This window comes from Crotalus tigris, unplaced genomic scaffold (genome assembly GCF_016545835.1).
Source record: "Crotalus tigris isolate CLP2741 ecotype Arizona unplaced genomic scaffold, ASM1654583v1 scf7180000018420.1175843, whole genome shotgun sequence".
In the NCBI taxonomy this organism is placed as follows: domain Eukaryota; kingdom Metazoa; phylum Chordata; class Lepidosauria; order Squamata; family Viperidae; genus Crotalus; species Crotalus tigris.
The window spans coordinates 50,351-76,436 of NW_024096994.1; the positions used below are offsets into that span (position 1 = coordinate 50,351).

General features: G+C 38.1%; 1 protein-coding gene across 1 annotated transcript; it reads left to right on the forward strand.

The window, feature by feature from the left end:
- Nucleotides 1–362: 362 nt before the first annotated feature.
- LOC120312068 (visual pigment-like receptor peropsin) lies at nt 363–24,364 on the forward strand. The gene is made up of 6 exons (XM_039352295.1): nt 363–634; nt 2,863–3,068; nt 10,515–10,614; nt 19,016–19,120; nt 19,456–19,679; nt 21,554–24,364. The coding sequence occupies exons 1-6, from the start codon at nt 514–516 to the stop codon at nt 21,995–21,997; spliced, it is 1,200 nt and encodes a 399-aa protein (XP_039208229.1). The 5' UTR covers nt 363–513; the 3' UTR covers nt 21,998–24,364.
- The last annotated feature ends 1,722 nt before the right edge of the window (nt 24,365–26,086 follow it).

A 26,086-nucleotide genomic window follows, 5' to 3' on the forward strand; every position in this document is an offset into this window, starting at 1 on the left:
CCTGATGGCAGCAAAAGTTAAGAATTTTCTATATTTCTCTGATGAAATCTGGTGATTGTCTGGAGATTTGTAGCCTAGATAACCTTGCATACATATTCTTCCTGCAAAGGAAGAAGAATGTTGTGCTACCTGGTCAAATTTGGGGATATTGATTTGCTCATGAGATAAACATTGAGGTTTTCTCTTACATGGTCATTCTGTAAAGTATAGACACACTTTTTGCACACTAAAAAGATGTTGACATGTAATAGCCTCAGGTAATGAATAAAAACTCTTATGTCTTTGTCTAGCATGGCTTGGCGATTGCTGGGTATTAATAGACAGGATTAGCAAATGCAGCAGACAGCAAAGCTCCTACTTTTTGCCTTAGCTTCCTCTTTGCTATCAGTCTCAGGCTTGGCTCCAAAGAATATAAAGCAGTGGTTTGAAATACATAAAGCTCAACTTCCTTCTGTGTGGCTTATCCTGGAAGTGGGGGAAAACAACAAATTCTGGGTTCTAGGAAACCTGAAGATGTCTTTTCAGATTTCTGCTCAGGCACCCTGGAGAAACAACAATCTTACTTTTTTAAACAAAGACCACCCACTCTCTGAACAAGGAGAAACAATTATTGGCTTTTATCTGCTCGCTCTGGGTACGTACGGTTATGGTGTCTCTTCACTTTATGAAATGAAACATATAGGAAAAGTTTAAAATAGACTACTATATTAAAAAATAAGAGTCCATTCTCTTTCCTTGTGCAGTTGTTAGGAGAGCAAAACAATAATTTATGTTTATCTTAAAGTAAACAAGAATTTGGAAAGGGGGGGAGAGCAAAACAAGATTATCAATTCAGTATGCTATTCAGGTAAATTGGATTAGAAACTGATGATGTTTGAGCTGCAAATAGTTTTCTTTCCAAAACTAAGCTGTTTGATGTGACCTTTTCCCAAACCATTTGCATGAGTGCTAGTCTGAGTCTATTGTTTCTCAAGAATTCTTACTTGTAACCTTCTCAAGGTTATCTGAGGGTGATATCAAGAGTCAAGTTGACTGCTGAGCCATGTATTCAAAACCCAAGCTGTTTTTGCTGTTTTGCAGAGATAGAAGCAGGTGGTTAGTTTCCTAGAGGGATACCATTTGTCTGAAATAGTATAGGGATTATTACCTGAGCAGGGATATGGACTAGAACAGAGGTCCCCAACCTTTTGGGCATCAGGGACCGGTTCTGTGGAGAGAGGCTTTTCTGTGGACCAGAGTGTGTGTAGTTTTGTGTGCTGCCTGCATCCCATCGATTGGGCTTTGCTTGTTTGTGCGGACCAGTTGCCAGCATGCTGCAGTCCAGTACTGCTCCACAGACTGGGGGTTGGGGACCCCTGGACTAAAGACCTCCAAGGTCCCTTCCAACTCTGTTATTCTATTCTATTCTATTGTATTCTATTCTATTCTATTTAATTTTGCCTGGCTTCAACTGGCAGACAGAACTGGAATCAATCAGGCAAGCTCAGAAAACTTCAATAAGGAAGTATTCATTGAAGAAAGTATGGGAAACCATTACCAAAAAGGGGAGGAGCGATGGGGGAGGGACAACCATGGTGGGTTAGGTGGGGGGGGGTGGGCAGGTGAAGCAGCCAGGCTCAGGTGGCTGAGGCCAATTGTCCCATTCTGGATATTTACAAAATCAGCCATTACATTATTTTGATCCTCTTTGTCGCCCTACATAATGGGCAATGGCCCACTTTCTGTCTGTTCCTTGGTTTTTGTTGGTTTTTGTTGGTTCCACCCCTGCCATTGGTGATGTTTCTCTCTGACTTTGTGAGAATTAATTTTGTTTGATAAAGCAATACTACAAAGAAGAGAAGAACTAGTAAAGGATATTCTAAGGATAACTATTGCAGCATTTGAGAATTTACATATTCAAGTAGATGTGGCTACTTCAATGGGTGGGACACAGATGCTATATTTCTGCACACCCCAAATTATCTTTTGAAATTCAATCTGAAGTGCTGCCTTACATACTTGTATCTAGTAGAGTAATTTTGCATTTCAATACTAAGTATTTCAGCATTTTAATCATTTAGAATTTTAATATGTCTATAATTTTCTATTTTAGCCATTTATATTTATAAAATATATTGCATATATTATATAAATAAAATATATTTTATATTTTACATTTATTTTTTATTATTTTGGTATATGTGTTTGCCTTGTATTTTGGTCATTTTATTCAAATTGTTGTATAAGTTGTTTTATTTACTGTGGTTCCTTTTATTCTTTTCTTGGATTATATAGCTTTTGCTATTCAACAGTTTGAAATTCTAATTAGCTCTTCAATAAAGAAAATCATAATAGTACAAAATGCCATACCTCAGTTAACTTTGGTGAGCCCAATATTTCTGAAATGTCTTCTGCTCCCAGATGTGAGGTCTAATAATCTAAAGGAGGTATTTTGACTGATGTTCCTTTTAAAGTATTGCAAAATATTCAAGAAGAGGAGGCATATAACAGATTGTCTTTTATAATCCTTTACAGTGTTTTACATTGGAGGCTTTTAAGAAGAGACTGGACAGCCAATTTTCTGAAATGGCATAAAGTCTCTTGCTTGAGGAGGCGGCTGGACAAGAAGACCTCCAAAGTCCTTTCCAACTCTGTTATTCTGTTATTACCTTCACATGCTTTTGATAAACTTAAACTTTCCTTTACAGCAAGTGCAATATACATTTTAGGAGGGAAGTAATTACACGAATAGCCCCTCAATAGGAAATTATTTACGCTGTCCCCAAAGAATCCCTAAGCAGAATTTGCCTTGGTTTATATGAATGCATATATTTGAAATATTTGAAATATATTTCAGATATTTTATTTAATTTTACATTCCAGGTTGGATGTCTTGGATTGGGAATAGCATTGTAATTTTTGTACTATATAAACAACGAGCTGTTCTTCAACCCACGGATTATCTGACATTTAATCTGGCTGTATCTGATGGCAGCATTGCTATCTTTGGTTATTCCCGTGGTATCATTGACATTTTCAATGTGTTCCGAGATGATGGCTTCCTTGTTACATCAATATGGACTTGTCAGGTAAGCAGTCCATTAGATCTATTGTGGAATTATGAGAGATAAACATCACACAATATGAAGCCTGCTATCAGGAGCGTTCACCAGGGATTGTCAAAATTTAAGATGATGACAGAGCCTATTAAATCAAATCCCTATTTGTTTTTTATAGTCTCTTGTTCCATTTTGGCAACATATGTAGGAATAATAATAATAATAATATTTCAACTATCAAGCATAAAGTGTTTAGACACACATTAGACAAGTCACAGAGCCATTGCCTAAGCAACTAAAACTTTATTTTTATATTTCTCCAATTATACTGTCTATTCATCTACCATCTACTTCTAAAATAGAGGTAGTCCTTATTTAATGATGGCTAATTGGGACCAGGAACTGTTGTTGAATGATATGGTCATATAAGACAAAAATCATGTGAGTGCCACTTAGCAATGGTAGTTCCAGCAGTCTCAATAGCCATCATTAAATGATGACTGTGCAGGTCATTCAGCAAGGACCTCACATGATCACAACTTTCATCTTTGCCTTATGTGAAGTTTTCAAGCAGTGTAATTCAAGAATAAAGCAAGGGAACGCCACATCCACATGCAAACACACCCATACACTTATATTTAATACACATCATTAAGTAACAAATATCATTCTTACATCATGTTTATCTTAAGATGCTAAAAGAAATATTTCATTTTTAAAAATTTCATATAAAACTGTTACTCAGATTACACAAATATTGAATTAAAATGGATTCAATTATGTTATAGAGCCTTAAATAGAATATATGGAAACTTCTGCCCATTTTGTAGTTGAAGAAACCATTTCACTGACATTTTTTAATTCAGAAGGATATGTTGCCTGCTACCTAATTTGTGGCATGAAATTGTCAAATCCTTCTCCTGTTAATGTTTCCTTTGTGGAACATTTGTGCCAACACTTAACAAGGAAATTGAACGCATGAATTAGCACCTTTTATAAACTGTAGTTAGAGTATGCTATTGGATGTTCTTGAGAGTTCAATATAGAAAGCAAGGAAAATATATTGCAGAAAAACATACACATGTGCACATGCACACACATACACTAGCATAGCATAGCATTGCATTGCATGCACAGGATGACCTTAGTCTATAGTCAATATTGAATATTGTAAGAGGAGAGCCATGTTAGTCTAGAGAAGGGGTAGGCAACCTTGGCTCTTTTATGACTTATGGACTTCAATACCCAGAATTCCTGAACCAGCCATGCTGACTCAGGAATTCTGGAAGTCCATAAGTCATAAAAGAGACAAGGTTTCCTACCCCATGGTCTAGAGTAACAAAAAAATTTGAATCTGGTTGCACTTTTATGACCAACCAGTTTTATTTAAAAGGCATAAACTTTTATGAGGTACAGCTCACTTCATCAGGTGCGTAGAATGGCTATACTGATATAGGATTTAAATTGGGGTAAGGTAAAGGGGAGGAAGGGAGAGAAATACAAGTTAGTTATGAAGATGCAGAGAGAGTTCACAAGTACCATTTCAATTAACAAATTATAATGTGTTAAAAATCCATTCTGTTTGTGAACTGTCTCCCTTAAAGTGCTTGATATAAAAAAGAAACAAGAAAAAGAGAGAGGGAGAGAGACTAGGTAGCAACATCAGTGCTAGTGAGAGTGGGGTTTGTTTCCTGACTATATACATACTATATACAGTATGCTTTCTAGTTTTGGTGGGTATGTGGTTTTCTCCGTGGTAGTTCTTTGATTAGGGTATTCTTTTTGCTTGATTGTTCTTCAGGCATTAATCTCTTGTTATCTGGGTATTGCTTGCTGGAGAGGATGCATCCTTTTGTTTTCTTCTTAAGTTTTGTGTTGTCTTTTTTGAATGGTGGGTAAATATGATTTATCTCTATGTGTAGATTGACAGCAGATTTGTCTGAAAGACAAGCTTCTAGGTATTCTCTAGCTCTTTTGATTTAGTTTGGTCTAGGATGCTCATAGTTTCCCAGTTGAAACTATGGTTAAATCTGTCCATCTGTTGCAAGATTAAGAAGTGTTCACCATGGCTTCTGACTGCTAGTTGACACTTATGGATGTGCTTTGCTAGTCTTCTGCCTGTCTGTCTTACAGAGTAATTGCTACAGTCCTTCTATTGTATGTTGTAGATAACTCCTGTTTTTTTCCTCTTGGGATACTGGGTCATTTGGTTTACTTAAGATGTTTTGGAAGGTTTTAGTTGGTTTTTCTGCTACAGTGATGACATGTCATTGAAACAGTCTATTATCATTTTCATAGCTTGTGTTAGGTGGGTATTCCTCTGATTTATTGGCATATTTGTCCATCAAACTGAAATTAGGTGGTGAAGCAGAGGTTGATATGACCTAGTGGTTCGTGATCTCCTACAATGATAAGTTAGGAGGGCCAGATTATTTATTGCCGCCTGTCCAAGTCCACATTATCGTATTATGTTGATGTCTAATTCATTGAATTTGATCATAAAGTATGTTCCTTCCTACCAATAACTTTAAATCTTTTTTCATGGCTGTCCAAGTTCAGGACTAGCTCTAAGTACTGTTGCCAGTGCATCAAAACTGATTTTGAGCAACTGAAGCAGTAGTTCATTTATTGGGTAGGTGCAGGGCTTTTTTTGTCATAGAACGCCCAGAACGGAGTTCTGGCACCTTTTTTGGATGGAACCTTTTAGGGTAAGCAAGGCGAGTTGTATGACATGTGTGAGTTCTGGCACCTTTTTTTTTTTTTTTTACAAAAAAAACACTGGGTAGGTGTAATACTTTGCTCAGCAACAAAACACAGTTTGTTCTGCCAACATGGAATATAAAGTCAAATGCAAAGGAACAGGCTGAAACACAGAATGATCTTATCAGAGAAACAAATATTTTGCAAACATCAAACCTCAGTTCAAAGGATATTTTCTGAAACGTATCTCTGATAAATGCTAAGACTATCATGAGGCTCACTTACAATTCAATATAGACAGGCTTACCCACAAAAGTGATGTTTTATTTGATGTACATTTCACTTGTGCTCATTGAAACAGTAAGATGCAGCTGCTAGTGAAGGCAATATTGGTACAGGCAATAACACTAGAAACTCTGAACATATAGGACTTTGACAACAATTTCTAAAGAGAGCTACTGTAAAAATTAATTATTCATTTAGTGACCAAAACTGCAATCTTATATGTTTAACAGTAAATCACCTCCTAAGCTCCACAAGTTTACATCTGATTAGAGGAAAACTATCAGTCATGCCATCAGATATTGTCATAAATAATGTACAGTAAGACATAACTTTTTCACATTAATTCAAAGAGTGTTCATAATTCAAATGATAGAAGACAATGTGCATCCATACACTGACTAAGAAGCCAAAATTTCTTATATATCCACACAATCTTGGAGCCATTCAGATTAAGCAAGATCCTGTAGTGGGGACCTTGTGGTCCTCCAGATTTTGGAAAAATCAGACAGCACCCTCTGCTCTGTGCAGCCAAATATGAGGAAATCGCACCCATGGCTTGGACCTATGGGAGTAAGCTTATGTAGCGGGGCTGTCTTAGAGTGTTTGCAGGCATTTGGCTGGGAAAGGAGAGATTGGGACAGCTGCTGCTGGTTTTGGGTGTGGCAGGGGTGGATGAAGGGAAAGGATAGAAAAAGGGAAGGAAGGAAAGGGAAGGGGTGGCTGTTGGAGTTCGTCAGGTGAAGGTAAAGAGGGATTGAGGTTTTAAGCTGACCCCTTCATGTGGAGGAGGGGGAGAGAGAAAGAGAGAGAGAGGGAGTAGAATTTTATTGCTTTCCTTCATAAAGAGGATATCTCAAATGGAGGTGAGAGAGAGTGTGTGGAAAGGAAGTGGCTGGGGCTGTTAGCCTGGGACTTTTAACAATAAAGATAAGGGGGGAAGGTTTTGACGCTGAGACCTGACTGAGAAGAAGCAACAGAAGAAGAGAAGAGACTGGTCGTACCTACTGTTGTTGTGAAACCTGGAGGCTACCTGGACTGTGACTACTGCTGCTTGTACAAGTTTTAGACTTGGTGGGGAGGAGGAAGCAAGCCATTACTATAAGCACGCTGACTGCTTTTGTTTCTACTATTGCCTGGAGCCGGGGTTTTCCTCCACCCAACTTGATCTTGAACAGTCATTGAGGAATCATTAACTATTGCTGCTACAACAGCCTTGGCCAGTTGGATACCATCACAGCATTGACTATTGGGGCTGGGGGGGGGGAGGCTGGTCATCTTTGTTCTTGGAAGCCCCTTCTTGATGACAAGAGCCTGCTACTTCCTAACTCTGCCTGAGCTCCGGTTATAAGAGATACCTTACCAACCCCTAGAGAATACAGCAGCAGAGCTTGACGAAGGGGGGCGGAGCTGGGAGGGCCTGGGCTTTGGCAGTCTCTGAGGAGGTAACGCTACACTTAATACTGGTATTTTTGTTTTTGTTTCAGTGCTTTTCATCTTCCATATTTTTTATTTCATTCAGTTATATTTGATTCTTTGGACAAGTCCCTGCACTTTTTTTGTCAAAGCTTTGCTTGCTTCTTAGAGCTAAGAAGAAGGGACTGGCCCAAGTCCATCTAGCTGCTTTTGTGCCTAAGGACATTTCTAGTATAACTGCCTTCACCACCACACCAAACTGTCTCTTGGGATCCATATGCCAACATTTAAGTCCTTTGGGAGTTCAAGTTAAACTCAGGACATTAAAGGGCCAATATATATAACATTATTATCTCTTTTTATCTGAAACAGATTGTATTGCATCCTGCAAAAGTACACACAAGTCTGTGTTCTTGTGATTCAGGGTACTGTTGAAAGCACAGCAGCAGGACTATGATGGAGAGACAGAATAAAAGATCAATTTTCATGAAGAATTTTCATGAATTTTCTTGTTAATCATTTGACAGTCTTATCCCATTAATGTTTACTTGAAAATAATTTTTGTGGAGTACATTGGAAATTACTTCCAAGAAAACACAATTGTGGCTTTGGGTAATCTTCTTCACTTTATCCTGAGAGAAAATACACTGGACGTGAGTTCTGAGTATATAGGATTATGGTATTAATACATAAAGCATGAGAAGAAAATTGCATAAATACACTATGACAATTTTAGGGGTTGCTTTGCTTAACACAGAGACAATACATAGGTAAAAATTAATGAATCCCTATATTATAGAAAGAGCAGTCTTACTGTAAAACTGACAAAGACAAAAGCCTTGTCAGTTTTTTGTCTTACTGTAAACACAAAGACAAAAGCCAAGAGAATCAATAATGAAATTAGCTAAACATTCTTGATGTACATTCTTGTACAAAATAGTCATTACTTTCATCTTTTCTTTACTGAATAGAAAACTTCATTAAATAGAAAAACTATTCCAACCACAAATTTGGAGATGTTAAACCTAACAATGCTGCTTGATATTTGAAGAATAAGATTTGTTCTTGGAACAAATTCAAGAACATCAAATTCTTTCTGCCCACTGGCTGCATTTTTTTTCCTCCCAGTCAGTAATTGTATTGGCACAATATGCCAACCTATGTTTGTTTGGACTGTTTGTTTTTGAGTCTTCATGTGATCTCAAGCACTGGACAAACCCTATGGTTTGTCATGCAGGCTTTAAGGCTCAGTGTGTGGTATGATCCCATTAATTAAGCCAACCATGTTGCCAGGTGACAAAAACCATGCAAAAAGTTAGAAGTTGGCTCAAAGTCAACCACTTGTGTTTTTTTCCCTGAGTGCATTCTAAGGCGGAAACATGATTTGAGATCTTGCGCCAGATGACATAGGTTCTGAAAGGGAAATATTTATGCATTGCCCCAAAACAGATATGAACTATGGGGAAAATAAATATTAAAAATGACAATAATTTGAATAGAAATTTGCATATCTTAATATTTATATAAGCAGCATTTTAAATTAATTTCTGGAATGAACATTTCAGAGAAGACAAAGTAAACATTCATAATTAAGTTGGACTACTCCAGATCACTTACATCAGGGGTCCCCAAACTCTGGGCTGCAGCCCGCTAAAGGACCATGGCTATTCAGAATTGGCCTGCCACTCACAATAGTTGAGTTATGTGTGTGCATGCTGGCCCAACACTTGTGCAAGGGCCACCATTCATGCAGCTCAGTTCCCCCCAGACAGGCCACCAAGCCACAAAGGTTGGGGACCACTGATTTAGATCAGTTCTTGGATGTTCTTCAACCATCCAATTTGTTTAATAAACTACCTCGTAATTAATTAACCCTCACTGAATCAATAGTCGTATTAGTATCTCCTTTACATATAATTCCATATTACAGTTCAAATTAAATATAGTATATATTCCACTTCCTCTCAAGTTAAAGATGCTCTGCACATTTTAAAGAACACTCTTTAAAGAACACTCTAAGAATATTTTATAGAAAAATAAGTAGCTGTTTCTTTCAGTTATAGAGAAACAGCACATTTGGGAGATTGGTTATATTTTACACTATGCCCTTCTGGATTGACAGTGCCCAGTGGCATCCATGTGAGGTGTCAAAGAAGTTAAGATGATGGCCACAGCCATGAAATCAAAGCTTTTCTTGACTGTTTTTTTTACATCTTCACCTCCCTGGTTGCCTCTGCCTGGCATATCATACATTTTTCACAGCATGTGAATATTTTTTGTCATGAAAATATATATAGTATGACTAATTTTTTCTCTGTTTTTCTAATTCTTCTGAGCGTGCTTCATCCAGAATTTGCATTTTGAAATTTCTGTAAGTAACTTTTGTCCACAGCAAGGAACATGTCAAGAGCAAATAATCAGGACCATACGTTAAATTGCAATCAAGAAGATTTATTGTTCAAGTCTGTATATAAGAATCTAGTAAACTAAAATTCAATGCTAAATTGGCACTAGATAAGGGTCAATGGAATTTAACAACAGTTGGACTTAGAGTTTATGGGAATGTAACATTTCTAGGTTGACGACTCATTTAACTCTGACCCCTGGCTCTAGTGATTGTTCTCTTATAGAACAACGGTTACAAGTGGTTGACTTTGGCTGTTTCATGGTCTTTTTCCATATAGTTTCAAAATCTGCTTTCCCCCTTTTTCTATAACTTAGACAGTGGGTTTTCCTGTTCATTTAACACATAATTCATCCACATTGTATGCCTATTTTTTATTATTGTTGTTTAGAATATCTGCATATTCTCTGATTTAAACATGAAGACTTTCCTTGATGATACATCATTTTATTGATATATCCTGAATATTTGCTATTGCTCTTGGTACTATAAAACCAAGGGATGCCACTACTCTCTAATCCAGCATTTCTCAACCTTATCAACTTAAAGATATATAGTATGTACTTCAACTGCCAAAATTTCCTGGCTGGAGAATTTTGGGAATTGAGGTCCACATGTCTTAAAGTTATTGAAGTTGAAAAACATTGCTCTAATTTATTTATTTATTTATTTAGATTGATGGATTTCTGACATTGCTGTTTGGCCTCGCCAGTATTAATACACTCACGGTGATCAGTGTAACTCGTTATATAAAAGGGTGCCATCCTAACAGAGGTAAGAGATTTGAGAAATATAAAGTTCACTCAACTATATTTGCACTATTTAAAAGGTTTTTAAGAAATCAAAATATTTTATTTTTTTTTATAGACTCTTGTTCAAATATTTTGGTCAAAGGACTTTTTTTTTTTTGCAAGGATGGGCTGGTTAAACTAGCCGCATCTAAGAAGCTCCCCTATCTAAGACACAGTATTTTAAATGATCAGATAATTGAGTCCTTTCCATTTATGGTGCTAAAACTAATTCATGAAAATATAATTCCAAGATTTACCTCAGTGGTTGGTTTTTCCCTATTCTGTCCTGTTTAGTGGATCCTTGACGTCAATGGTTGAAAACTAACCCAGAAAAAATAATTGTCTTAGACAAAGGCATTAAAATAAAATGGGGCAGCCAGTCTTGCATTGTATCAATACGGCCAACGCTTTGCAGGGCTCCACACCCTACGGCTGATTTTGCCCTGCAAGGGGACCCTAAATGGGTTTAAAGTCGTCCCAGAGAGGTGATGAAGAAGGAGGGCCCCCCCCATTGATCACAGAATAATAGTGGTCGATCCGTTCAATCCAGGGGAAGCCCTGCAACCCGACAGGAGAAAGACTAGCCATGCTGACTAGCCCAAGCTACTGGCAGCCTAAGTCCAAAAGCACTAACCAGAACAATGGTGAATAGCGTGCTTGGAACTGGGTGAAAATATCGATCTTCTCTCTCCTAACTTGTAACTAATTTCCTGGAAAAGATCCCCAAGAAGCAAAAAAAATCTTTCAAAAGTGACCCTAACCCTTCCATAGATGAAAGTGGCGAATTAATGTTTATGGGGGACAGAAATATATTGAAATGAAGTTAATAATACTACAGTCTGAATAAATCTGAAAATTATAAATACTGTTAAGGTTTCACATTTGAAAGATTATTGATGAAACTATAAGAAAATAATTCTGTCTTAAAAGTTGGAAAATGAATAAATACTGACATCTAGTGGAGGATTAGAGCATAACTATAGCAGCATTGACTCAGAAATTGGCAAGATGCCCAGAAATAGAAAAAACTTATTCCTTTGAACCTCAGTGATTTTTAGCCAAATTAAAACAGCTGGGAACAGAGGAAAGAAAATATAACAGGGCCATCTACTACAGAGTAAGAACTACATTTGTTTTAAAAACGGCTGACCTTCTGTGACAATAAAGAATGAACAAACAAGTCAAATAACAGAACACAAACCAGAAGAAAGTGACTTTAAAAGAGAAGCTACAAATGTAGAGAACTACAACCTAATACAAATAGAAGAAAATCTATAAGACCTGGCCACAACAATGAAAATGGAAAAGATATTTTATCTTTCAGACTTCAAAACAAATTCGAGGATAAGAAAGAAGATCTAATATAATGGATTATAGAGCTGCCAGGAGAATCATTAGAGCCTGGGAGACAAAAAGCGTACATCCTACTCAACTTGTTTTTCCTACTCCCAACAACATTTATAAAAATACAAGAATCCTCTGGCAAGCGGAACATACTGACTTGGAAAGCTACTTGGCAAAAGGCTAGAGTTAGATTCAAGAGACTTGATTCAACTTACCAGATGAGTACTATATGATTAAACACTAGTTTGAATATGGTTAAAAGAATAGATAAATTTTGGATACAAAGGGGCCCTATGGTAAGAGGGATAAAATATATAAGTAGTATAGTATTTTTTATAATATATGAAATGTGAAAATATTGGGAGGATGTATGTGAATGAAAAGTTTGGATATTTAAAGGTAATCAATTCTGAGAAAATTATGACTGATAAGAATAGTTTGAATACTGAGGGGAAATTAGGCTTAAATAAGAATTTTGAAAACAGGACACATAGTGACTTAATAAAATGACTTTTACAAATACAATTGAAACATAAGCCAACTAGAAAAGATGTTATATATGGAAGATATTGTTATTTGTACAAACACAAGAAAAATGTTTGTATCCAATCTTGTATGTATCGAAAATATTAAGAATTATATTTGTTTAATGTTGACAAAGGAGAATATTACTGGAAGAAGAGAAGATCAATGAAATATACTCTTAATTAATATATTGAATATGGAACTATAGAAATTAATCATTATTGATTGTTTTTAAATATATGAACTCAGACAACACACTGTTTACTAAGTACTAAAGATTGTTATTGTAAAAAAATCAATAAAATATATTTTAAAAAATGGGGCAACGCTCTTAACAATCCCTCAGTGCTTCTCATGGTCTTCAGAAAGCCCTGGGTTTACTTCATAAAGTGATTAGCCTAGATGGGGAATGGGCTGCAGTATATCTCAGAGAGCTCTGATGTCTAGGAATTCCAAGAATTGCAATTCCAATAAAGTTATGCTCAGATGCCTAAATGTTAGGTCTGAATGTAGGATTAAGTGAAGAACAAATCCAATGCAAACCTGTTATAAACAAGCTGTTATTCCCCCCCCCCGCCGCCGCCATTATTGTCAGTATTTATATCACCCTCCTCACACATTCTTGTCAAATGTGTTAGGCTTCAGTTCCAATGCAGTTTGAAGATTATGAATACTGGCATCCAGCACACCTGAGCTATCAGGCTGGAGAAGCCTTCTTTCAATGAATTTACATTACATTTACTACGGTAATGAAAATGTTCATTGTTTTCATTAATTCAGGACAAAACCATAGATTTTTATTACATTTCGTTGTTTATATATACAGTTCATGTATACAATTAGAGGGTACCCACTCCAAATTATTCTAAATATCTTATATTTTAAAACAAGAAACAATAAAAAAAAAGAAATCACATGCATCCATAAAAACTATACAAACAAAGAAAAATCCCTGCAGTCTCGATAGTCACTCTGCCTCAAGGCCTAAAAGAATAGGCAAGACTTTCAAGACTTTCTGAACACCAAAATGGGAGCCATTTAAATCTCAAGGGGGATTCTCTTCCAGAGATCAAACATTGAGACAGAGCATGTGAGTCCTAATAGATATTATCAAGAGGACCCAGAAAGTGTCCATTCTGCTTAACCTTACTTGGCAGGTAGGACTATTAGAGATAAGATGTCTCTCAAATAATAATGCCCTATGCCATGAAGGCATTATAGGTGACAACCAGCCCATGAATTGCATCAGGAAGCAATATAATTAACCAATGTAGCTAACAAAGAAGTGGTGTTACATGGGCATCCTTCTTCTTCTTCTTTTTTTTTGGTAATATATTTTATTGATTTTTTAAAACATAAATCAATAATTGGTGAATAGTGTGTTGTCTGGGTTTACATTTGTAAAACAATCACTAACAATTGATTTCCATAATCCATAATCCACATAATGGTTTCAGTTGATTTCCTCTTTTCCCCAAAATGTTCTCTTTTGCAAACATTGAGTTAATACAATTCTTATTGTTTTGATAGATAACAATTAAATATATAATTTTTCCCAATATTCCTAAAAATAATAATCACATCAATATAGTATTTCTTTTCTATCCAATCATTCTAGTTGCCTCATCATAGATCCTGTTACAATCCTTATTTAAATTTGTTTCTCCCACAGAGTTCAAGGTATTCTTACTGGTCAATATTTTCTCAAAAATTAATTACATTTAAAAATTTAAGTCTATTTTTTCCATTTAATACATCTAGTCATCTGGTCCTTTAACTCTTATTCAAAACATTTTTTCTTTTTTTTAATCCATTATAATTTTCTTAAATTCAATCACATTTAAATATCTAAAACATTTATCTAAGCCATTTCAACTTTTTTATATTACTCATATCAAGAAATAGAATAAAAAAGAGGGGAAAGCATACTATATCATTTAAGGGATTTATCCCTCTTAGAATGACATATATATTCCAAATCTTTTCTATGTCTTCAACCATATTCAAACAAATGTTTCTTTTTTAAGTATTCTCTCTGGTAGGTCCCATCATCTGTTTTCTTGATTTCCATTTTAGTCTTTTTCCTTTGCCCAGTATCTTTCTTGATCAATGTATTTTGCTGAGTCAAAAGGTCTTTCCATGTGTTCATAACTGTTACTGTAGATATGAAAAGTAAATCAGGTGAAATGTCTTTGTACAGGGCTTTTGCCTTTCCATGTTTGTTGAAAATATTTTTCTTTTTCTTTCTCTCTGCTTCTCTTATCATTTCCTTTCTCTCCAATGTTCCTGACATCTCTATAGTCTATTTTATCCAATCTGTTTTCTTGTCCTCGGATTTATTTTGTAGTCTTAAGGGATAAGTTATTTTTTCCAATTCTTGTGAATTTTTTTGCACTAGAATTAAATCATGTTTCCTTGTTTTGTTAAGTTCCATCTTTAAGTCTCTATTCTCAATTTTGTATCCACTTATCTGTTTTATCTGCTCCTTCTCTGTTGTTGTTTTCTGGGAATTAGTTTTTTGTAGAGTTAACTTGGAAATAGATTGATTTATATTTTCAAAGTTATTTTGGATTTCTTTGTGGTTTACAATCGTTGTTTGAATTAATTGCAGTATACTATATATTTCCTCCTGAGGAATGTTTATGTTTTCTTGATATGTTCTTTCTACATGTCTCTGATCCATGATGACCAAACATTTGAGTTTTTGTCTTCTTTTCTTTTCTCTGCAAATACCCCTAGAGTCCCGGTTAAATAGATATTTGTAATCCAAAGAGTTCAAAAAAGATTTTTTTTCTGAAGTTTATAATTCTCTCTTTGTCAACAGCCCAGATTACTGTATTTCTTTTTTTTTGTCATAGCTGTTCTTTGTTATTAAAGCTTTAAAGATCACAAACACAGATTAGCTTTTCCCAGGTTTTGCCAAGTCCTATATGAAAGTCATAGCTGTCATAGTCATCATCCACCATTAGGTGTCAGCATCTGTTTTTTTTTCAATTTCCAAAATGAACAATTGTCTTTAGAATAAGAGTCTTAACCATTCAACAATTTTAGATTATCCAAAATTTAAATTTTAAATTTCAGGTTTATATTTATTTCACTTCCATATATTTTGATCATCCATAAAAAGATTAATTCGCCACTTCCATTAGTATATGGTTGGGGTGGAAATCCCCCTCCTTCCCTTCTGGAGGTATTTTGCTTCTTGGGAATATTTTCCAGGAAATTAAATATAGAATAGAAAAGAGAAGATCAAATTCCTCACCAAGTTTCAAACACGCTGTTCACTGTTGTGCTCATTAGTACTTTTGGACTTCGGTTGCAAGTAGCTTGGGCTGGTTGATGACGTATGGCCAGCCTTTGTTCTGTCGGGTTAGAAGGCTTTCCCCAAGTCAAACAGAATGATCACCCTCATTCCAGAATCGCCGGGGCACCCTTCTTTCTTCACCGCCTCTCCAGGACAACTTAGACTCATTTAAGGTCCCCTGGCAGGGCAAAATTAGTCACAGGAATACGGAAAACCATAAGCCCGTGACCTGTCACTACCGCACAAAACCGGAAGTCCTATATGGGCATCCTATGGCACGCCCATTGTTGCCCATATCACTATCTTCTAGATCAGCGGTTCTCAACCTGTGGGTCGCGACCCTTTTGGGGGGTCAAATGACTCTTTCACAGGGGTCGCCTAAGACCATCAGAAAACACATATTTCCGATGGTCTTAGGAACCGAGACACCACTCCGCATCCGTCTCCACATGGTCTCCTCCGACATTTGCAGAGAGAGAGAGAGAGAGAGAGAGGCACTTTCACTTCCCTTCTCTCTCTCTCTTTCTCAGGCAGACTTACCTCCTGCAGGGCTCCTGATTGGCCCTGTGCCCAGGTGCCCCACCCCCTGGGAGAAGCGCGGCCAGGGCCTCATGGCCTTGGAGCCACCTGGGGAAGCCCCGGGATCCTCCTCCCCTTCTTCCTACTGCCCTGAAGGCAGCTCGGGCAGGCGCAGGGACAAGAGGGGTGCCTGGGGGGAGCAGCCAAGCTGGCAGAGGGGCTGGCGGGCCATGCGGCACCAGCCCCCACCACGGCTCCATCAGATAAGTGGAGGGTGAGGCCGGGCAGCGAAGGTGCAGCGGGGACAGCAGCAGTGGTTTTCTTGCCCTTCTCCTCTCCTTCTTCCTCCTGCTGCCCCCAAAGTGGCTTGGGCGGGCGCCGGGAGGAAGAGGGGTGCCTGGGGGAGCAGCCAGGCTGGCAGAGATGCTGGCGGGCCTCGCAGCACCAGCCCCCACCGCGGCTCCATCAGATGGGCGGAGGCCAAGGCCGGGTAGCGCGGGGGCAGTGGGAATAGTGGCAGCGGTTTTCTCGTCCTTCTCCTCTCCTTCTTCCTCCTGCTGCCCCCAAAGCAGCTCGGGCGGGTGTTGGGAGGAAGAGGGGTGCCTGGGGGGAGCAGCCGGGCTGGCGGAGGGGCTGGCGGGCTGTGCGGCACCAGCCCCCACTGCAGCTCCATCAGATAGACAGAGGGTGAGGCTGGGCAGCGAAGGAGCAATGGGGATGGCAGCAGTGGTTTTCTCGCCCTTCTCCTCTCCTTCTTCCTCCTGCTGCTCCCAAAGCAGCTCGGGCGGGCGCTGGGAGGAAGAAGGGTGCCGGGGGGAGAGCAGCCGGGCTGGCAGAGAGTTGGCGGGCTGCGTGGCACCAGCCCCCACCGTGGCTCCATCGATGGACAGGCCAGGCAGTGTGGGGGCAGCGGGGACCCCTGATGATGCAGCAGTGGCCGCCACTGCCACAACCGCTGCCTTCCGTCCTGCTCCCCCTCCCCACCCATTCAGCTGAGGATGCGGCAGAGGCCAGGCTGGGGGCAGCGGGGACCCCCGACGATGCTGCCATAAGAGAGAGAGAGAAAGAGAGGAAAGAGAGAAACAGAGGAAAAGAGAGGAAAGAGAGAGAGAAAGAGAGGGGAAAGAGAGAGAAAGAGAAAGGGAGGAAACAGAGAAAGAGAGAGAAAGAAAGAGAGGAAAGAGAAAAAGAGGAAAGAGAGAGAGAGAGAAACGAGGAAAGAAAAAGAGGAAAGAGGGAAAGAGAGAGGAAAGTGGGAGAGAGAGAAGAGAGGAAAGAGAACGAGAAGAGAGAGAGGAAAGAAAGAGAAGGAGAGGAAAGAGAGAAAGAGAGGGAAGAGAAAGAGAGAGAGGAAAGAGAGAAATAGGAAAAGAGAGGAAAGAGAGAAAGAGGGAGGAAAGAGAGAAAGAGGGAGAGGAATGGCGCTTCTCCAACCAGGCTGGGCGGAGCCGGTAGAGCAACCTTCCTGCCCCCCCTCCCCGGCCAGCTGGAGGGGGGGTTGGGGGTCACTACAACATGAGGAACTGTATTAATGGGTCGTGGCATTAGGAAGGTTGAGAAACACTGTTCTAGATGAATTGTATTTTCAAAATAGTTTTGCAGGGCAGTTTTGCAAACTCAGCGATAATCTATCTATGAGTTGACTAGAGCATGAGTGATTGTCCTGGACGGATCTAAGAACAGACCCTATTAGCCACACCTGCCACCTGCTCTTCAATCATAAATTTATCAGTGCATAGTGCTGTAATTCTGTACATTGCTTATGTGGATGGCCTTATTATAAAAATCAGTGGGGATTACTCTCAGGAAAATGTGTGTAAGAATTCAGTAATCCTAATGCAAAACTTGTTCATTCCAATGATACGAGGTATACCCAAATCTGTGGGGTTCTTGGTACTCTCTGAGCTTAGTGATTTTCTAGCAGATGTTTCATTACCAAACTAGGCAACATCATGATGACGTCTGCAAGAAAACCTCCAAACTCAGAGAACACCAAGGACCCCACAGTTTATCCCTGTGCTACAAATATTCTCTTCTATTGGTACCCAAATCTCTTTGTTTATGGGCCATAGTTGTTATTTAATTTTATTTATTACATTATGAGTCTTTGTGGATATTGGATTTAAAGAACATAAAAGGCATAAAAAGAATGTCCTGTGTCCTGACCAACCACATTGCTTTTATTGCTGGATGAGTGGATATTCTAACTCATATTCTTAGTTCATTAGAGGCTTCGGTGAAATATTTTTTCTTCAAAGTTAAATTGGAAGACATGATATAGGCAAATAAACACAGTTATAATTCAAGTATGTTTTGCATGATATTTAATCCTCCAAAATATACACAATTGAGAAATCAAATCATCTTGAAATTCTAAACGCAGTATGAGAATTTGGATTTCTTTATTTATTTTTATAGGTAGCTCAAGGAGGTGAATATACATAATATGCCTTCCTCCTACTATTTTCCCCAAAAGAACAACTCTATGAGATGGGATGAGTAAGTAATGGACTCAAAGTTTCCCAGCCAGCTTTCATGCCAAAAATGGTACTAGAACTCACAGTCTCCTGGTTTCTAGGCCAGCACTCTTAACCACCATATCAAACTGGCTCTCCTAATTTCTTGATGGAGCATTTATTATTATTATATTATTGTGAAAATGTTAAAAATCAATTTCTGGTGTTTATTTCAGTATATTGTATCAGCCTGAGCAGTGTCTCCTTTGCTATTTTTCTTACCTGGACAACAGCTTTCTTCTGGTCACTGGCTCCACTCTTGGGATGGGGGAGCTATACAGGTAATTCATTTTTTTAAATTATTCTGTGTGTCCAGGTATGGCTACCTTTGTTAAGGCTGTCACCAAATCAGCTATCAGTTCTGTATTGAAATAAGGAAGGAAGGAAGAAGGAAGTCACTGTGATAGAAATGTCATAGTCTTCCCAATAGAAAGTTCTTTGATTTCCCAACATACATTTCATTGTACTCTTTGACATGCTTAAGACATTCTAACCTTTCCTTCTAGTAAAAAAACCAACAACAACAGCAACCCAGCAGAGTAGTTTTTTAAAATGCAAAGTTAAAAATGACGTGTTTTGAAAACTGTACAATGAACCAAGTGCTTCTGCTTCCTAGACCGGATGTATGGAACATGTGAAATCGACTGGACAAAGGCCAATTTCTCAACCACATATAAGTCCTACATTGTCTCAGTGTTCATCTGCTGTTTCTTTGTCCCTGTGATAGTCATGGTTTTCTCATATACGTCCATCATCAATACAGTTAAGTCAAGCCATGTATTAAGTGGAATGGGAGACCCAACGGATAGGCAGCGGAGGATGGAACAAAGCGTTACCAGGGTAAGGTCTGGCCTTTTCTTCTCTTGCTGAAAAAAATTTGCAAACACTCCATTGTGATAGCTATCATATCTGGTCAGCAAAGATATGGTGGACAGATCTCTGCTGCCATTCCGTGGTCAATCTGGATCTTTGCAGCCCAGATATGGTACTTTTTCCATATATTATTTTCTTGCTCTCTGTGGTAATCCATAGCAATGCAGCATAAGGCAATATAACAGATATAAATAGAGAATCATGACGTGGATTTATTAATTGATTTACAGTATATTTAGACTGACAGTTAGGATAAGAAACCATGCTGAATGAAGGGCTTTTAGGATAAATGCATAAAACCATTACAAAAAGGCCTTTTCTCTTATCCCAACCAATCTGAAAGCCAAAACAAAATTCGTAGTACACTTAAATGCAGCTGAAGAGTAGGTCATAAAAGACTTTCTAAATTATATGCTCTGGTATTTACTATGAATAACAGGGTCAATCATGTGGGTCACAAAAGTCAAGATGGCTGTTCTGTCCCAGCCTACATGAGTCCTTGTACTCACGAGGAGAAACCCCTCTTCCAAGAAACAGGCAGGAACTGCAAGAAAAAACCAATCCCTTTTATTCTCACAGACCTGAGTCAATGTCCAAGGCAAACAAACACAGTCCATGGAAACTCGATCCAGCACCTCCCATACCTTCCCCTTTTATAATTCAGCCAAGTTGTGGCTTCCTAATGCCTTCTCCTTTGCCTTTGGAGCCACCCCACTGCATTCCTCTGTCCCACTCTCTTCTCCTGTCTGCGCATTTGTGCATCTGAGATTTATCCCAGCCGTTCCTCATCGCTGTCCAACTCAGGCTCCCAGCACAGCTGTGTCTCAGCGTGATTAGAGGGGCCAGGTTCCTTTGTCCGATTGTAAGTCTTGGAGCTCCTCAGAGCCTTCCTCTGACTCTGATGTCACTCCAGGCCCCTCCTCCTCATCTGAGTCCTCAGACTCAGCTGCCAGATCCACTGGCTGGCGAGGAATCACAACAATGGCAGCTACAACTGCATGATTGATGCCTTGTTCCTTTTTTAATGTATTGTGTGTGCAATGCTTGTGAAAAAGGACCAGGGCTTCTATCAGGGACTGCAGCAACCAACTTGATGTCATGGTTCCGACTAACGAAACACTTCAAAGAACTTCCAGGCATTGTTTAACCTAAAAAGTCTTTAATTGTGAAACAAAGTGTCGGCACAGCATGGTGGATGCCAAGATCTGAATTCCCCTCCCCCGAGCACATAATATTCAATCATAATTCCCTCCTCTAATTTGCAGTCATAAATCACGTTCTCCAATCAGTTTGAAGGGCAAAGTTTCCCTTCCGTTCTGTAGCCTGTGGTTTTTTATCTTAACCAATCCTCACACACATTCTTTCTCCTCCTCTCCCAGCATCATCTAATTTAACTCTAAAAGTACCACACAGCTTATACAGAGAGTGGCTGCCTCTTCATATTTTGTCAAAGCAAGAACATTCAATGTTAGCAGCTTTGACATCCGCCCCCCCCCCCGTACAAAAAGGGTAGATCCTGTATGTAAACAAAGCATACGTTAGGGACTATCTCTCAGTTTGTTGGGGTGTTTCTTGTAAAACCTTTTAATGAATCTGTCAGCTTCATTCATCTGGACAACAAGAACTCCTTCCATTTGTCAACGCTGCTAACATTGGATGTTCTTGCTTTGACATTTTACTTTTTTTTACCCCACTGGTATGCAAGTGCACAAGCTGGGAGAGCCAGCTTTAGGCTAAAGCCATGTAAGCTCTGGCTTTGGACCCCAAAGCTTAGCAAGCCCCTTCTTCCGAGTTGTTGATGGAAACCAGCAAGTCTCATTCTTCCATTTTCTCTCATCTAGATCTCCCTTGTTGTCTGCACTTGTTTTATTGCTGCCTGGTCCCCATATGCTGTCATTTCCATGTGGTCTGCTTGTGGTTACACTGTCCCCAACTTGACCAGCATCTTTGCCAGCCTTTTTGCAAAATCTGCCAGCTTTTATAATCCCATCATCTACTTTGGGATGAGCTCCAAATTCCGAAAAGATATCTCCATCTTCTTCCACTTTGCCAAAGAAATCAAGGACCCCGTAAAGCTCAAACAGTTCAAGATCCTCAAGCAGAAAATGGACAACTCCCCATCTCAAGGAGAAGAGAAGAATGCAATAAATGCACAGCCTGTCCTGCATTCTGATTTAGAGAAGGGGAGTCATTCTAATACGCCTCCCCCAGCAAATAGAGAAGAGCGTTTGGTTGCTTTTGATAACTTGCCTTCAAATTCTGACATTGAATGTGATCGACTGTGATCAGGAGCATGGACATCTAATTAATGCAACACAGAGAATATGGATTTCTTTGAGTGTCCTTTCTCTGTCTCCACCTTGTCATATTAAAGCCCATTTGATTTTAAACAAAGTTAAGAGCTATGAAAGTAAGAACAAAATTGTAAGACTGATAACATTTCTTGGTAAGTGACTACATATGAAGTAAAACAGCACAGACATAATATGAATGGTATTTATTTCTCTTCTAGTGCTGAAAGATTGCAGGCAAAATATATTCTTGTACAATTCTTATTCTCTGGCAGGTTTAACAAAAATGACAAATTTACACTCCCCAGTCATAGGAATTAGAAGTTACATTTTTCTGCCTTTTTATTCCTTGCTTGGAATCCCATGTTGTTTTGTTTGTTCCACCAAAGCACAATATTGCTTTGATATTAAGGAAACTTTTGCCAACAGCATTTGAATGTGGCTCCACATTCAGCCACCAGAGGATGAACAATAATTAATGTTCTTACCAAATATACTAACTGCTACACAAACTGTCAGAAAATCAAGCAATTATTGACCCAAAGATTTCAACCAAGTTCTGGGGGTGGCAGTCTTGATTTCTTATTCATAACTGAAAATAAACTACAGTCAAAAGCTAGTTTATATATATTTAGGTAATACTTAAGAAAATAGATAAATTAGCAAATTTAAGGAAAGGAGAAATGTTTTTTTCTAAATATTCTAGAAATGCAATCCCTATCAGTCCATATTATTGTTGTTGTTATTACACTGCCTTTTTAATATATATCTTATATACCATTAAAATTTTCATTGTGCTTGTCTGTCTGTACTATGTTAGCCAAGGCTGCATTATACTGCAACATTTTTTTAATTAAGGCTCCTAAAATTCACTAACTTAAAGAAGGCATAAAAATCTAGGGCCCATTACTCCAGTGGAATTGAAGTTTCTGAAGATGTTCAGATCAGTTTTATTTGCAAAACTCTGGCTATTCCTACGGTCCCGTTTCTGCAAGTCAATGGGGACGCTGGCAGGAAATTGGAAGTCACTCATGCTCCAGCTGCTTTTTTGCTCATGGTTATTCTGTTTTATCTAGTCACATCAGACTGCACTGCCTTTCTCTCAAAGGATGACCCAATAGATCACTGGATTGTCTAGCAAGGGGTAGGCAACCTTGGCTCTTTTATGACTCGTGGACTTCAACTGGCTTAGGAATTCTGGGAGTTGACATCCACGAGTCATAAAAGAGCCAAGGTTGCCTACCCCTGATCTAGCATATCTATATATTAATATTCCTGCCACCCATTTCCCCACAATAACAACAATCCTGTGAGATGGATTGGACAGACAGAGAAAGAGAGAGTGAATAGTCCAGAAACACAGATCATATTCAGGAATATTTTGTAAAATATATATATATTATGCAAGATCTTTAAGGGAACTGGGTATATACCCCTGCCTTTAATAGAACCAATCAAAATTCCAAAAGGTAGAGGTGAAAACTTTTTGCCAAAAAATTTCACTGTAGTAGGAAATACCAAAAAAGGGAGGGGAGGAGGGGAGAAGGAAACAAAAGAGTAAAAAATTCTAGCTATGTGCTTTTAATAGTGATATGTATCTTGGACTATTGATGTTAACAATATTTTGGAACCTGAATTGAGAAGCAAAGATGATCACATTATACATTCTGCCTTGTTTTTGCTAACACAGCAGTTCAAAACAATGTGACAATCCCATCTTACATAAAAATCCTGACTGACAGAGTTTTTAGATTTTTTATTTAACCTTCCTCCAATACGTAGTCCAAGAACATGATACTTCCATGTAATGAAATGTTTGGGTTCATTTAATTCAAGTACCCATCCCTATAGAGGGTGCTGTTGCTTATGCTACCAAAAAAAACCCCAATAATCACAAGAAAATCTTAAGTTGAATGCAGCATGTTAAAATAATATGAATTATATTAAAACAGAATTGTACATGTATCAATTTTTGATGGAAAAACTGAAATCTGGGGTATTGCATTCACAGCATGGATGCAAAATGAACTTCAGTTAGTAGAAATTTAATACAAAATAATGTTGTGACAACTATGTAGCATTAATTTTTGGGCTAATGGATCTCTTATGAAATTCACAGCTAGATTCACATAACATAAAAATGGTGTTGTAAACCCAGTCAATCAGCAAATAGAAAACATCTGACATTGGTCTATATTCTTAACTCTTTTTTCTTTTTGTGCATTTATATGTGTCCATGACATAATATTGTTCCTTTGACTATTAAATGAATGGGTAGGGGAGAGAAACTACTAGCACTTTGCAAGCCAGTGGAACTGTATATAGTTCAGTAGGGAGAGGATAGAAGCCTCATGTGTTTCAACAAAGACTACATTTTTCTGCTTGTGATCTTTGGGATGATTACAAAAAAGGCTCACTTTCCTTCCTTAGTATATTTGTTTTAAGATTGTCATCTTTAATTTCTATTTCAGAACAAATAAACATTATAAGCAATAAGAAAGAACCACAGACAAACTGAAGGTATATTCATTTTAAGGAGAGAATGGGATAGTTCTCTTTTTTTCCCCTGCACTTAATTACCATCACTCTTAAAAATCTAATGGTATTTTTCTTCTCATGTGGAGCTTCATATAAGTGGCCTGAGTCAAGGGCACTGACTCTACAGTTTTTCCTTTGCTTGGAAACCAAAGCAGGAGGGACTAGTTAGTACAAACTATACATTTGCTGGAGATGTCTTCTCTCAACTATAGCACATAAAAAGTGCAGTTGTATGGATCAACACAACTTCTGTTTGTGAGAGCCAATCTTCTGCTTACTATTATAGCTACTCTACCTTCAAGACCAGATTATTTTGTTCTTTTTACTGATGAAATAGAAAGATGACACTGGTTTTCCTCAGGTCCACAGAATTAATGTGGTTGATTCTGGAACTCCTGAATACACTTTCTTTAAAAATGGATCAATATTCATCATAGACGATCTTTGAACTATTGGATTGGACTAGATGTCTTAGGATCTGGGAAAACCCCAAATGACTTCAGAATCAACAGCAGATTTCTATACTCATGCTTTCTCCTATCCTCAAAGCCGCCTTGAACCTATCACAATTACATTAGGCTTTTACTAACCAGGTGTGAGATAGTTTGTCTTTCCCAGAAAAATAATGGAAAACAACCAATTAATAAAACAAACAGAGTGTAAAAGTATTTGGGAATGAAGTAGAGAAGTAGTCAGCATCAATTTTCTGGTAGAAATAATCTTTGGAACAATTGCTTCTTGAAAAGATCTTGTTGAACTTAACAGCAGGGCTGCTGTTTGACCTCTGCATATTAAGCCATGACATTTCACAGTAGTCAACAAACAAGGAAGACAAAGACAGAGAGTAGATGTGTGGGGCTTTAATTAAACTAAATCCTATAGTGACATTCCTTCAACTTCAACAATGTAATCACAGAAATTGGTTATTAAAAATTCTCCTACCAGTTCCACCCAATTGCTATTAGAAAACAGTTAAGAAAGGTCAGGTTGCTTGAAGTAGAAAATAAAAAAAGGACTGCTGAGTTAGACCTTTAAAGGATCTGTGTTTTTGGTTTATGATTGCTTATTTAGTACTGTTATTTTCAGTTCAATTGGACCTAGATACACCTTTGGCACATATTAACCAAGAAAATGTCTAGATTGCATCAATTTCCTTTAAAATGTCTTCTAACTTATTTATTACTTATTTTGAGTAATATTTCTGCAACTCTTTCTATTAAATTCCTGACCAATTCAAGAGTATTTTCTGCTCACAGAAAGTTGCAAATGTTGTGGATTGTGTCCTTTGGGATTTTTTTTTTCAACTTTCCAGTTTAGCCAAGAGCCCTAATACTTTCCAGAGGTTTCTCCAGATTTCTTTCAGCAACCCTGCTTAGTTTTCAGGCTTAGACAAAGGTGGCCAGGTTGTCCACTACCAATGTTCTGAAAAAAGGTGATTCCAAACCACTTCCATATTGCTGCCCAAAACAGAGATGTGTCCTTGAAGTAATCAGGTGCCAAACATAACTAGATGGAAATTTTATCTATGTTTCATTCAAGTATTTT

Excerpts from the sequence above, each read along its gene's own strand:
- LOC120312068 (XM_039352295.1), top strand. The coding sequence starts at position 514 with ATGTCTTTTCAGATTTCTGCTCAGGCACCCTGGAGAAACAACAATCTT. Across the intron at positions 635-2,862 it reads CTTTTATCTGCTCGCTCTGG|GTTGGATGTCTTGGATTGGG; the intron begins GTACGTACGGTT and ends TTTACATTCCAG. Across the intron at positions 3,069-10,514 it reads CATCAATATGGACTTGTCAG|ATTGATGGATTTCTGACATT; the intron begins GTAAGCAGTCCA and ends TTATTTATTTAG.